The sequence below is a fragment of the Brachyhypopomus gauderio genome, chromosome 16, assembly GCF_052324685.1.
Source record: "Brachyhypopomus gauderio isolate BG-103 chromosome 16, BGAUD_0.2, whole genome shotgun sequence".
Lineage (NCBI taxonomy): Eukaryota > Metazoa > Chordata > Actinopteri > Gymnotiformes > Hypopomidae > Brachyhypopomus > Brachyhypopomus gauderio.
In genome coordinates, this window is record NC_135226.1 from 21422312 (window position 1) to 21437375 (window position 15064).

Genomic DNA, 15064 nt, shown 5'->3' on the forward strand with positions numbered 1-15064 from the left:
GTGTTCGTCCCTGAGGTGTTCGTCCCTGAGGTGTTCGTCCCTGAGGTGTTCGTCCTTGAGGTGTTAATCCCTGAGGTGTTCATTCTTGAGGTGTTCATCATCATTGTGGCCTGAAGGGCTGAGGTCAGGGATCCGTTTCAGACCACTAGAGTTCCTCCACACCAAACTCCACCATGACTTTCTGGACATCGATTTTTGCACAGAGACACAGTCATACTGGAAGTAGAAAAGGTCTCCTTCAGACTGTTACCACAGAGTTTGATGCATATAATTGTCTAAAATGTCTTGGTGTGCTGTAGCATTAACATTAGTCTTCACTGGAACTAACAAGCCTAGCTCAGCCCCTGAAAAACAGCCTGAGACCATTTTCCCTCCTCCACCAAACTTTACTGTTGGCACTGTGCATTCTGGGAGCCAGCGTTCTCCTGACATCCTCAGATTAATCCATCAGCCAGATAGAGAAGCGTGATTCATCACTCCAGAGGACACGGTTTCCACTGCTCCAGATTCCACAGTCGGTGTGCTTCACACCACTCGCGCTGATGCCTGACATTGTGCCCAGTGATCTTAGACTTCTGTGCATCTGCTCGTCCATGGAAACCCATTTCATCAAGGCCCAGATGCACCAGTGACGACGCGGTTCTAGCCGCTTCCAGGGGCGGTTTGGAGCTCTGCAGAGAGTGATGCAACGGAGGACGGGTGATTCTTGCACACACTCCAGCAGCCGGCAGTCCTGCTCTGTGAGTTTTGCGTGGTCTGCTGCTTCACGCTTGAACTGATGCTGCTCCTGGCTGTCTCCATTCCACAATAACCTAGCAGGTGCAGAAAGCAGCAAACTGATTTGTGGAGAAGGATGTGAACTCCTGGATACTCCACCTTTGACGCCACCAAGCCCCTCAGCCCAACTCCTTACACTGTTGCCGTTTGTCTGTGGTGTCTGCACAGCTTTGAGCTTGATTTTGTACACCTGTTAGCAGTAGAACGCATTATATATGAATGAACCCAAGAATGTCTTTGTGTAAGTGAATGTAAGCTGTAGGTTAGCAGGTTCAATTGTCTTCCCATCGTATTACTGATATTCTTTCAGATAGGGTGCAAACACACAATCTGTGGGCTCTACCCTGCGTGAGCAGACGTATACAGGTGTATTAAAGTGTCATGCACTGCATACACTGTGATTGTACATCATTGTACTCTTTGTCATCCCTGTCTGACAGCCTTTAATAGATCCACATTTCTTCATTCATACCAGGAAATCTCAGTACTGTGTGCTGGTGTTTAACATACATCGCACTGAGCTACTGGTGTCTTATCTGTTTCTGAAACATTTATGGTGTGATGCGAGAAAGCATCTCGTGTCTTTGCTGTGTTTGATTTCAAACAGAGATGTAGCAACCCAGTCTCACGAGGACGCATTCCCACCAGGACCGGACCTCGTGCTGTTATTTTTCTCAGCGAGGTGTTTTTTTTTCTCTCTCTCTCTCTCGCTCCCCTCCTTTGTCTCTCATGTACGATGGTGAATGTCACGCGCTCCACCGTACTCTTCCTCTCCAGTCACCTTGAGGAAGAGGAAGATGACAGGGGAGGGAATCGCAAAGCCTCTTTCAGCAGGCAGAACAACCGGCAGTGAAATTTGTTCTCATGTTCTTATGTTAGTCACAGGACGGCGTGTGAAAAGCCGGCATCATGTTTGTGATGAAATATGAACCATGTGAAAGTGAAGAGTGGTGTTGTGAGGGTGGGGCTCTTCCGTGGGTTTCTGAATGGGGGTGATGGTGTAATAACACGTACTCCATCTTCTCTTTCCTTCTACCTTCTCAGGAGCTCCCGAGGCCATACCAGGTAGAGCTGTTGCTTCTCCAACTGTTCAACCAGTATTACATTCTGTCTGTTCCCATTTGTGCATGTGTGTCTGTTTTTGTGTGTGTGTGTGTGTGTGTGTGTGTGTGTGTGTGTGTGTGTGTGTGTGTGTGTGTGTGTGTGTGTCGAATTGTTATTAGTCTGTGCATGGTTGGCTGTTCTAATGCATGCTAATGACACCCAGTAACTTGATGTATACCAGTCTACACCAGTGGTCTTACTGACACCCAGTCTACACCAGTGGTCTTACTGACACCAGTGGCCTGATGTATACCAGTCTACACCAGTGGTCTTACTGACACCAGTTGCCTGATGTATACCAGTCTACACCAGTGGTCTTACTGACACCAGTGGCCTGATGTATACCAGTCTACACCAGTGGTCTTACTGACACCAGTTGCCTGATGTATACCAGTCTACACCAGTGGTCTTACTGACACCAGTGGCCTGATGTATACCAGTCTACACCAGTGGTCTTACTGACACCAGTTGCCTGATGTATACCAGTCTACACCAGTGGTCTTACTGACACCAGTGGCCTGATGTATACCAGTCTACACCAGTGGTCTTACTGACACCAGTTGCCTGATGTATACCAGTCTACACCAGTGGTCTTACTGACACCAGTTGCCTGATGTATACCAGTCTACACCAGTGGTCTTACTGACACCAGTGGCCTGATGTATACCAGTCTACACCAGTGGTCTTACTGACACCAGTTGCCTGATGTATACCAGTCTACACCAGTGGTCTTACTGACACCAGTGGCCTGATGTATACCAGTCTACACCAGTGGTCTTACTGACACCAGTTGCCTGATGTATACCAGTCTACACCAGTGGTCTTACTGACACCAGTTGCCTGATGTATACCAGTCTACACTAGTGGTCTTCCAATGCAAAAAGGATTCTGGCTGATGCGTAAATGTCAGTGTCTCCTCTTAGTACGCTGTGATTTCGTTCATATTGGTGAAGAAGGCAGGTGGTCTCAGGAACTGTTAGCAAACACCTCTGAATAAGCCGGTATTGGTGGGACCAGGTTTGGGCTGGAGCGGCCCAGACTGGCATGACAGCACGGCTGCAGGAAACCGGAGGAAAGAACGTGTTTCTGCCGAGGAGACGTGAGAGAAGGAAAGGTGCGATTTAAACAGCAGAGGCTTCCTTAACAATTCAGACATATAAAACCTATTCAGAACAGTTCCTTCACAGTAACCATAGCTGTGATGCAAGAGATTCACAACCCCTCCCACACACTCTCCGTCGCGGCTTCTCTGGGAGTGCTTTCTGCGTCTCTCCACCAAGTTCGGTTAAAAAATAAGAAAGAAAGAATGAATAAACACCTCCTGCACAAGGACAAATGTATTCCAACTTTGCATGGCACACATGAATAGGTCCAATTCAACAGCGGGAGTCAGCAATGAACAGAACGGGCCGAGAACCATTTCCTTTCCGGAATGTTCTCCGTTTACAGTAGTTGTCACTACTGAAAGGTTCAGGGATGGTCTCCACATCTCAGGCATGAACTGGGAGGCATGTAGACGTCCTCCGTGCCGTCGTGTCTTTGAACGTGAAGGACGGGTTCACCTTTTCCTCACCCCTAGCACGGAGGCGAGCGCTGGTGTGAAATCCCGGATGAGAAACTGGGATCTGCAATCCCAGCAAATCCCGACCGGCTGGCACACGGTGCTCCGCTCACTGTGCGTTTGAAGGCACCTGAGTTGATGATAAATCACAACAAATCACAGAAATTGCTTTTCAGACGTGTATACGCTAGACCACTTTAATAAGATACCACAGTACAATCAATTTGTATTATCGTGGAGCATATTTGAGGAAATAAACAAAACCCGAGTCTTTAAAATCAATGTCAGATAACGAACACTCTCGTGGAAACATTTAGTCCACATGGGATTAATACTTAAAAAATAGAAAAAGGGACCGATGAAACAGATGTTTAATGAAAGCTCTCATGTATTAGTCATTTTTCACATGGCACTCTATTATACAATTAATTTATTACTTTTCCTTTGAGAGTGACTGAGTCAGCAGTCACATTTAAATCGAATCTGTTCAAACTGCATTTATGACTGCACAGACGATCTGGATCTCATTACATCCTTGTTGAATGTACAATGTGTCGATCGCAAAAAAAATTCAGTTAAGTCTGGAGATCCAGAATTGGGACACGTTGTATTCAATTTTTACATTTACGCAACGCTCCCGTTATCGGCGGTGTAACAAACGGCTCCGCTAATCCTTGGATCGCAGCAGACTGAGAGCAGACGTGCGGAGCCTCGTAGCTGTGGGACGTGGGGAGATGAGAGCTCAAACAGCAGCTCCCTCCTCTGAGGACGGCGTGTTGATGGGGAGTGTGCCCCCCCACACACACACACACTTCCATTCCAATCTCTGGGGGTCTTGTACACAGCTCACCTGACCCTTGACCCCTCTCTGTATCCCTTCATCCATCTGACGATGAATCCAGGCCAACACTCGCCCCTCCAGCCCGGGGCCAGAGCCGCTGGTCACACTGCACCGAGCTGACAGTCCAGAAGAGGCTTTTTCTCCACAGCCCGCTGCTAAAAAAGAAACATTGCAGTGGGAGCCCTGCTGCGAACAGGCAAAGGCAACACTCGCTCCCAAAGGATCCCCTCTTCTCTCCAGCAGTTTAACTTACTAATTAACGCCGCTCTATGTATAGTGCTCCTCCACCAGCAAGTCTTACTAAATCTACGGCGCGTATTGACACAGCGTCGTCGTCTGTTATGCACACCGGTTCCGATCAGCTCCCGTTCTTTCCAACGGAGAGCGGAAGGCAACGCAGGCGTGTTTGTTTTCGAGTGTTTACGGAGTGCACTCGCTGTGGGGGCCCCACTCGGGCGTGGAGAGCCCCACTCCATCTCTGAGGATGTGGGCGGTACCGCCGGTGGCCCGGAGCCCGTGACGGCGTGGGGAGGAGGGCCGGATTGGTGTGTACGAGGCAGGGGAGACGGGCACTGCTGGGGTGTTGGGCGCTTGCGCTGTGCACGGCTGCATCTCGCTGGACTCATGGATAATGTATACAAGCTGAACGCTGATTAACCCACTGATACATCTGGGGAGGTCGAATACCCTGTACACGCGCCCTGCACAGTCCTGACAGACACCAGTCGATCATGGGCCGTTCTTAAGGGATAGGCAGGATAGGTTTGCTGCTCGCAACCTATACATTAATAAAAATGCCTCCCATTGCTTATAATCATGTGTTACACGCTCATCAATAGCCAGGGCACGGAGGAACCCAGCTCACTGGGTTTATACATAGTCCAGTAGGGTGATCCTTTAAGCCTGAAAAACCATAGATAAAGCTCCTTTTGAAAAGAAACTCAAACGTGTCTTTTGATGTTCTACCAAGTAACAACTGCGCTTCCAATGCTGCTTTATTGGCTATTTTTGTGTGCGCAAGTTTACAAATGGTTTGCATGTAGACCAGAATGGCAGGTTGACCTGTCCTTTATAATCTAGCCAAGCTCTACGTGCAGAGAGGAAGGGTGCGTGTGCACAGGGCAACGTGGCACCACAACGCATTCAAACACATTCAATCTGTGATCACGTAAGCTGCGATGACTCCAACGCAGACGTGACATTAAGGCCTTCTGTTATGCAAAACATTTTCTGAATAAATAGCTCTAAAATACAAAAGATGCGCGTGACTACAATGTGAGCTTACCGTTTTCAGAAAGCAGACGTACAGGGGGATTTGAAGGCATAAACCACTGCTCCTCTGGACGCTGTTTACACTTCATAAGAAGATGAAGAAGGATGGTGATTTTCTCAACGCTAAAGCCGTCACACAGATGTGTTATGCACAATTATAAATGATGTAAAACAACAATTTTAATAAGGTAGTCCATGGCTTAAAAATAGCAAACTTATCCTTTAAATGTAGAGCCAGTGAGGATTAACCAAAGCCTAAATTATATCCTTCTTCATTCATCTAAATATCATGGATCACCCTTACCGAGGACAAATGCTTTTGGCAGGTCAATAATTCAGTGGTTTTTAAAGAGAACAGAAATATTACAGGTTTCATTGGATTTGTTCTCCGGAATATTCCATTTCCCCAGCGAGCGCAGGGTTGAAGCCCTTCCCTGAGACTCTGACAGCCTTTCAAACCAGGCCTGGAGGATTTTTTTAAAGCTTTTTTTCTTTCTTTACGTGCTGGGCAAGTCTGGCAGGGTGAAGCCCAGCATCACGGACGTTTAACCTCAGGCGCGGTCACGGTTTGGAGCTGTACGGCACATCCCACGTGTCACCGACCCCCTCTGGCTGGCGGCGGCCGCTGACGCCTCCACGTGGGGCCCGAGCGCGGTTATCAGCAGCGCTCGCACGCGCCAGCGGTGGTGATGTTTACTTCTGCTGTTGCTGTCGTTGCTTTCTTCCGTGGCTGCGCTGAGACCTGGCCCGGCATGGCTGAATCCAGTTAGGTCGGCTGTCTCTACCTATCGAAGAAGGAAAATTGAGACGCTTTTGTAGTCTCCGTAAATATCAAGGGGGGTTAGAGGTGACTGATTGCTCAGCCATGCAAATTTGCATTGGGTGTTTTCTTACAGCCCACGTGAAGGGGTGCGTTCTGCAGGCGCACGAGCCATTTGAAAACATTCCCCGGTATTTTTCATGCCTCTCAGCTCTGGGGATGTAAATATAGAACAAGGTGACTTTTGCTTTTTCACTGTCTTCACCTGGGAGGCATAACAGAATTCAGTTGTGAATGTAAACTGGAATGATTGAGTGTGATGCTGGTTCTAATTAGCAAGTATTGTATGCTTGAAGGGAACTGCATCAGATTTTGTGTGTGAGTAGGTGGGTTGGTGGTGTGTGTGTGTGTGTGTGTGTGTGTGTGTGTGTGTGTGTGTGTGTGTGTGTACGTGCTTAACAGGGCAGGGCAGTATTATGCCATGGGAAGCTTACAGTTGATTGCCAGTCTCCATCACCATGCGTTTAGATGGAGAGGTCTGATAAAGTTTTGCCGTGAGCAGCAATTACCAAGCGTCTGCCAGCTTCGATCTGCAGCGCGGTAGTCCAGCTGTTCTACGCTCTCCCACTATACACTGCACTAAAATCGATACATCCATATCCACCCCTGAGACAGAGGCGTTTTTACATTGCATGTGTGGTTTCCATTAGACGGTGTTTTTTGTTCTGTCTCCTCTTACCCCCGTGCAGAGCACAATGTGTGTTTCCATTTCAGTTTAAGTTTACAGTGTGCATGAATGTTGTGATTTTTTGATTTCATACCATGCGTGTAGGTGCTCGGCTGTTCGCACGGATGTGATACCGGTGATGTTGCCCCCCCCACGCTGCACTAGCTGGTGTGAACCCATCCTGAATCCTGAGAGCTTTCATTTTTGTTCTGCTCCACGGAGTCAGAGTGCAGCGTGTGTGTGTGCTGCCATAACAAATCACAAGGTGGTAAATCCATCACTCCACAACCTGCTCGTTGGCGTGTCTTAGAAATCACCATAGTGACGCTTGGCCGTTTGACCAGTGTCAGATTAACGTCAGACTGAATCTATGGAAAAAAACACAAAAGAATCTCTGATGATTCAGGACTGATTGATTCACGCTGTGTTTTCACACCAGTTTGTTGTGTTGTGTGAACCCTGGTTGTGCGTCTCCAGTAAGAAGGTCCTGGCTCGTCCTCCTTTGTCTCTGCAGCGCAGGGTCAGAACCTGGTGACGGGGAACGTGTCTGTGATCGAGGGCGAGACGGCCACCATCAGCTGTCGTGTGAAGAACAACGACGACTCGGTCATCCAGCTGCTCAACCCCAACAGACAGACCATCTACTTCAGAGACGTCAGGCGTAAGACCTCCTACCGTCCAGCTTTTATTCTCACGTTGCTCATGAGATGTTTACAGCATGCACAACTGTAAAGGAGCAATCACGGTGCTGGGTTTTCGTTTTGACTGAACCACCGTTCCGGTATCTGCTGAGAAGAATGAGCGGGTTTTTGTTTTGTTTGTTTTTTTTTTTTTCCAGCCTTGTGCAGTTTGTCCCTGGATTTCTTAAACCCAGCCTTGGTCCAAAGCTCTTTGTATTACGGAGAAGTGCAGCAAGGCATGGCATTGTTGACGACGTCCTTCCAACAACTGAGTGACAACATGTAATTGTGTTAGCCTGATTAGAGCACTCCGAACGGTCCATTTACATTCTGGCCTTGAGATTGTTTAGGTCCTTGTTGGCACGCCGTACGCAAAGCATATAATCACGCCGTCTCTGCCTAATAAGCACCCTGATGAGATGCTAAGTGATGGCCTGACCAGTAATCAGTGTCTGCTTTAGCCAGTAAGAGGGAGGTTCCTGCCACTGTGGTGCCTCTCCTAGTGCCCTCTGGGTAACTGGCAGTAGTGCTGGTGTGTTCTTGAGGTCCCGGTCCGGGTTTTTTGTTTGTGTTTTTTTGTTTGGTTTTCCTCACCCTCTCGGCTCCTGGAGGTCAGCGCTGTGGTTTGTCTCCTGGTCATTCCCAGAGTCCTGCGCAAACGCGAGGAGAGAGACTGTGCTGTTTGTGCACCTGAACTGTGGCACAATCTTCCTCTCGATTTCAGACTTCCAGATTACACCTCCTCTCCTCAGAGACATTTATATCTTTATCCTTCACGAGCTGTGATCATGCGTAGTGCGCTAAATTGTGTGGATATGAGCTACTTTGTTCATTTTGCCTTTAACTATTTAAATGTTCGGTTTTATTTGAACATATCGTGAAGCTCTTTGTAGCCATGCCTTAGAAAATAACTATATAAATAAAGTTCATTGATTGATTTTACGTTATGTGGCGTTTCCACTGTGAGCCTGTAGGTTTTGTGGTGAAGGCTATTATGAATATTATGATGATGACCCACTCATGTGATGTCTCCTTTTGTTTTGCTCAACCAATGAAATTAAGATAAAACCTGAAAGATGTTTTCTTATTAATTATGTATTACCATATGCCATACTATTTTTTTTTCAACTGTTTGGTTTTTTCTCTCCCTTGAGATGCTGCCTTACAATGAAGAGAAAAACGTGTTTGTTTACACTCTATGGTTACAGAGAAGCGTCAGCTAGGGACGGGTGCAGTCTGAATTATATTATCTTGGATTATGATGGTGCTTTTTTTTCTTCTGCTCTTATGAAAGCAAAAGAAGAAATTGTTAAGAGATCAGGTTACATTTTTGTCACGTTTTTATCTGAAATCTAATTAATGTGTCTTAGTGTTACGTAAGTCTCCTACTGGGCATATTTCAGTGCCAATTATGTCTGACAAGAGCTCGTCACCTCAGTTTCCTCCTAACAGGGAGAGAGAGGAGAGGGGAGAGAGAAGGGAGAGAGAGGGGAGAGAGGCACACCCGTCCTGAGCCCCAGGCTCCGACATTCGGACTGGGGTTGGGACTGGTGGGTTGCTCCATCTTCGCTCTCTTTAGTGCTATAATGTATTATTCTGTCTAATGTTTACTGGGCTGCTAGCTCTGTGTTTGTGGGAAGTGTGGCCTCTTGAACAATTCATAGACTTAACCCTTCAGCGCAGACGGCACATGCAGCGTGTGGAGGTGAAGAGTGGTCGTGAGCAGCTGCCATGATGGCTCGCTCTGCTGATTTCCACACCAGCACTGGGGAGTGTCACTGAGTGTCAGAGAACAGCAGTTCCCTTAAACAGTCACTGCCGTGACATGTTACAGAGGCGATTAAAACACAAGGGCTTTTAAAATGCCAAGCTGAAAATCACTCTCCCTCCCAAAACTACTGCTTACATCCCCGCTGATGAAATGGTGCGTCAAATCAAGACACCACTTCATAAAGAGCAGTTCAGAAACCATTCTGTCTTCCACTGATGCTGTAATTCTAATCAACCTGCGTGCCAGTGTGGCGTGCTACGTAGCTACTCTCTTTCCTCAAGCTAACCCCCTTCTGTGTGCACTACCATGTAACGCGTCTACTTTCATGTCTTGGGTTTTGATTTTCAGAAAGGGAGTGTGGTGTGGGTGGGGGTGACTGTCACACGGCACAGCCGGCTGGGATACGAAAGCAATCAAATCCACTTACTGTCTGCCACTTACAGAGTGCTTTGCCTGTAAATCTCTAATGCACTGTAATGATCCTAGAAAATATATGTATTTATCGCATGGCTGTGTTTCGCTCTTGCCCTCTGATCCTTCTTCTGTGGATGTATTAGATTAATGCAGCCAACATGTTCTTACCGTTTCCTTCAGACATTCAGCGCGGGTGGTGGCCCAGGTAGCACCTGCCAGCACACAGAATGCCTCATGTCGATGGCGATTGAATTCTGCACATGGCAAGAGTTGTTTATTTTCATTCCCCGGTTCCTCCACAAGATTCAGCGAGCTCCTTTCAGGGTGAAAACGTCCACTGTCTCTTCAAACTAGGGAATGAAGTGCTAGTTCTTAACATAAGTGCTCAGAACTGGCCATCAAGATTCTCAGCTAGAATTCCTACAGAGTTCTGCGGCTGCTCTCTGAGCCTGTTGGACAGAAGATCCTTGTTCTCCTCAGACCAAAGCCAAGCCTTTGCTCTTTGGCTTTCTGCTCTTGACTCTGTGGTTCCAGACCCCTCCCACGTCTCACCCCTCCCAACCCTGACGTTCTAACTCTTCCTGCTTGTGTTTTCCAGCCCTGAAGGACAGCCGCTTTCAGCTGGTTAACTTCTCCGACAACGAGCTGCGTGTCTCGCTGTCCAACGTGACGCTGGCGGACGAGGGACGGTACGTGTGTCAGCTCTACACCGACCCCCCACAGGAGGCCTACGCAGACATCACTGTCCTGGGTACGCCCAAACACTGCTGCGAATGCTAAAATCATGATTATTGATTTCCCTCATTGATCCTTTCAGTCAATTGAACCCGTCTAATTGAATCCCGCCATGACACAATATCAACCAATTACCCCCATGCCGTTTCCAATAACATGGGCGAAGAAAAGAGGAACAGATGTCGAGTTATTGATATTGGCGGTCTGATTTTGGCAGCTGCATTGACCGTATTTTTTTCAGGTGCTGAAAGGCTCCATCCAGCGATTAGTTTTTTTTTTTTTTGTTTGTTTGTTTTATTTTTATTTGATTGTTTATGTTGTTGTTTGGAGGATTATTACGACCGAACACGCTAGGGAGCTGAGCTTGGTCCGTCGAACGATACGTAGGGCTGTTTACAGTCGCACCACGGCCGCAAACTGCAGGACGCACAAGCGCAGAGTCTGATAGCAGATAAAACGCTCGGGGGGGGTGGGGGTATGGTTGGGGGGGGGGGGGGTATGGTGGGGGGGGGGGGGGGGGGTATGGTTGGGGGGGGGGGTATGGTGGGGGGGGGGGTATGGTTGGGGGGGGGGGGGGGGTATGGTTGGGGGGGGGGGGGGGGGAGCGGCCCCTTATCGAGAAGGAAGTCACAGCTACACGAGGGGGAAGGCACTGCACGGGCGAAATGTGCCACTAGTGCTCAGCATGGGGAAGAGGAAACCCAAACATGGCAGATACGCAGGAGAGAAACATACAAACAGGTCTGAGCTGTGCTGTATGGACACAGGCCAACCACGAGACGGAGAATGAGAATAATTTCAAGGTTGAGAAGTGATTACTGCTATCATAGGTCCTCTGGCGTAGAAAGCTTTTAGAACTGTTCGATAAGATCTCTCGCTGTAGATGATTGTGGAATACAACACTCTAAGTGTTTGAGACATCATCTCATCTTAGCCATTGTCAGACCCACACGTAAAAAAAAACTAGCAATTTGAGACAAAGGCATAGGATTCTTACTTTAAGATGACTAAGATTCACACATATTCATTGCATGTCCTATAGTGCCTTTAAAAGCCATGAGGCCACAAGCTTTTTGGTAGATCTCGGCGAATGTGCAGTAGACGTGTAAGCGGTTGTGTAAGCAGATCCAGATGGAGATCCAGCCGAAGGAATCCGAGAGTCCCGCCGCTTATCCCGCCGTTGTTTACGCTCTTCCAGTTCCGCCAGGCAGCCCTATCATCGAGACCCGCGAGAACGTGGTGAGCGAGGGCAACGAGACGGAGATGACGTGCATCGCCATGGGCAGCAAGCCCGCCTCCAGCATCATGTGGATGAAAGGGGACATAATCCTGCAAGGTCCGATTCCCACCTCACACACCCGGCGTCGGCATCGGTTCTGATCAGGCTGCGTCCGACCGCTCTCTTCCAGCCGGTCCGCACCTTCCCACTCTCAGTCCCGGGATGATTTTTAATTACGCCCTAACGAGGCTTTGATGAGACGTGAGGAAGAGTGGGGAGATGGGGGGGATGTGTGTCGGAGGAGTTTTGGTGTTTGTTGTTGGTGGGGGTGTTTTTCAGCAGCCTTTAAATAAGTAGTTTTAAATGAACTCCAGCTGTTTCCCTCCTACACACCCACAATTGCCCACATATTAGCTGCTACTGGTTGAGGCCATGCAGATAAAGCAAACCCAGTCCTGGGTATCTTCCTCCAGAGTCTTCCTCCATCCATCAATGGGGAGGCGATGGCCCCGGTGGCTGAAGCATTTATTCCAACGCTTTAATGGCAAAAACAGAGCAAACCCAGCTAGGTGACAGCTTTTAGCACGCACCTTACCAAGAGTCAGCACTGGAAATAAAAGTCATTTTTTAATCAGCAGGATCTGGCCTGACTGACTCTGTCTTGGCGCTTGAGTAAACATCTACTCTCAGTGTGACACAAACTCTGATTGCAGTTGATCAGATGCACTTGTCTCCGAGTTCAACAGCGGTCCCCTGTGCACACAGGTTTGTTAGCCACCACGGAGATGCCATAAGGTTTCACCAGGGTGCTCGCTGCTGATTTAAAAAATTAAATAATATCTAGAAAGTGCAGGCTGTGATAGGCGGAGGAAAGCTTTGTGGCCAGAGTAGTGTTGAGTCTTCTGGCTGTCGGGCTCAGAGCTGCGTTGGAGGTCAGTGCTGGCCTATAATTATTTCTCTACTTCATTAGGTCCAAGTAAACCATCATCTTTCACACAGCAATTAGTTCTGTGCTTTCTGAGCAGCCGTGCAGCCGTGTTAGGGAGACGCTGGCCGTGTTGGGGAGACGCTGGCCGTGTTGGGGAGGCGCTGGCCTCCACACCGTGCTCTGTTGTGCTGCGTCTGACCGCGAGACCCAGATGAGTTCATGACAACGCCTTCGTGATGGTCCCATGGATGTGCGTACGGCAACGTGAACACCGCCACCTTGAAATGCGGAGAGTTCAGAGAAAACCAACCCACACGAGCCGCACAGTTCACGACTGAGATACAGCATGTCGTACATAACCAGAGTGCCGTAGTCACAGTAGTCGCAGGGATCCATTTTATCACCCTAACCCCAGATGATATGATGTAACTGTGGCGTGCATGTCACAGTAAGTATACTGAGCACGACAGTGAGGAGACTGTCTGCCACTTTAAATGAATGTAAGGTTTGTCCAGAGGTGATGGATTATTTCTCAAAGACCTTCACTCTACCCCATGGGAATTGGGAGTTATTATGAGTAGGTCAGGATGGAGAGAGGTACTGAGAGACAGAAAGGGAGAGAGAGAGAGGAAGGGAGAGAGAGAGCTCTCGTTATGGCCGCCGTGTCATTCTCGTGTTTTCTCCCAGGTGAGGAGGCGGTCGAGGAGACGTATGACAGGATGTTCACCGTTACCAGCCGACTCCGGCTCACCGTCTCCAAGGAGGACGATGGAGTGCCTGTTTTCTGCATCGTTGACCACCCGGCCGTGAAGGACGTCCAGGCGCAGAAATACCTGGAAGTTCAGTGTGAGTGATCCACCCAGAGTTCTTCACCACAGTAGGCCAGCACAGACCTGCAGCAGACATATGCAGAAGGTCTCCTTTCTGATTGGACATTGCAGTAAATAAATCAAAGACAGACAATGTGGATACCACATAAGACCAAAAAAGACTCTTATTTTGTTGTAAGACATGAACCTGGGCCGAGTCCTGCTTAATTAAACCAGGTTTTGTCTTGTTATGCCTCCGTGTGATAACGCCGGTCTCTAAATAGCGCAGTAATTCAGCGTGATGAGTGTCCGTTATTGCACCACAAGTCCTGGAAAGCTTGGCCTAACCTTTCATAATCTTTGCAGAATATTAATTTATTCAGACTGCCAACTGCTCCCTCTGCTCTTGGTGAGGAAGATGGACGGGATCAGGCCGATTGTAAAGAGCTTGACATTTTGACAAACACAGATAAAGAAGAAGGAGAATGCACTACTGTTGAATAGACTGTTTGAATTCAAGACAGTGTGCTGGACTTCTTCATATCTTAGTCGGGTTAAAGGTTTACTACAGAAACACGTTCAGCTTGGCATATGTCTCACTGTTTCTTCTTAAAGGCCCACAGTTACGGTAATGTTATAGATTTAGAAAAATGCAATCTGAACGAAGATCTCTACTGAACATTCCCGTGGATAAATGAAACCAAGCAGATTAAGTAAGGAAGTAAAATGAATTAGTGAAGTGCTAATGGAATTCTTCACGAATATGATTAAAGATGTTTCTAATTGGACTAACAGACTAATTATTACCGTGACACCTAAAGATGGGGAGAAGAGAGGAGTTATGGATACGTTGGAGATACGTGGCTTCCCCTAGTCTGGTGCCTCACGCCCTGAGCTCCTCTGGTTAACAGATAAACCGGAAGTGAAGATTGTAGTGGAGTTTCCTGACGGCCTGACCAGAGAAGGAGAGAACCTTGAACTGACATGTCAAGCCAAGGGCAAACCACAGTGAGTCGACATCTCTTACCTGCTTTCTTAAAACTGATAACACATTTTATTAAAATAATGTCCTCTCAAGCTTTTTCAGTTGCAGTATTTGAGTTTTAAACAAACTAATTTGTCATGGAAGCCACTTATTTGAGCTTGATGCCTTGCTCAAAACAGTTTATAAGGTTCCCACTTAATGTCACTTTGGATTTAGACTGTGATATAGTAGCATGTGAAAATACCACTGTGGAGTATATGCATGTTTTCGTTGAAAAGGCACAACTAGTTGAACACGCTTAGTTGTTGATTTTCTTTCTGTGGTGGCAAAGTTGAACGAGTGCTCCTCATTATCCACTCTTCCTCTCCCACTCCCTCTCTCCTCTCTCTCTATCACTTTCTCTGTCTCCCTTTCCCACAAATACAGTCTCTCTCTCTCTTTCTCTCTCACTCTCCCACTTTCTCTTTCTCTCTTCTCTCCC

The 15064-nt window shown here is 47.8% G+C and overlaps 1 protein-coding gene and 1 long non-coding RNA gene across 5 annotated transcripts in view; one reads left to right on the forward strand and one right to left on the reverse strand.

Annotated features, from left to right (window-relative positions):
- cadm1b (cell adhesion molecule 1b) overlaps positions 1-15064 on the forward strand; it is a 100634-nt gene that overhangs the window by 61192 nt on the left and 24378 nt on the right. For 2 of the 4 annotated variants that reach the window (XM_076976459.1, XM_076976461.1), the window contains exons 2-7: positions 1822-1842; positions 7557-7703; positions 10506-10658; positions 11841-11978; positions 13477-13635; positions 14510-14606. In XM_076976459.1, coding sequence (XP_076832574.1) covers positions 1822-1842; positions 7557-7703; positions 10506-10658; positions 11841-11978; positions 13477-13635; positions 14510-14606 — 715 coding nt within the window. The remainder of the gene's footprint in view (positions 1-1821; positions 1843-7556; positions 7704-10505; positions 10659-11840; positions 11979-13476; positions 13636-14509; positions 14607-15064) is intronic. The other 2 variants (XM_076976460.1, XM_076976462.1) reach the window with 2 other exon arrangements.
- On the reverse strand, positions 4273-10366 carry LOC143477728 (uncharacterized). Its single transcript, XR_013121627.1, has 3 exons — positions 10076-10366; positions 5569-6340; positions 4273-4438 (listed from the first exon to the last, which is right to left on the reverse strand). It is a non-coding gene; the product is annotated as an uncharacterized LOC143477728 (long non-coding RNA).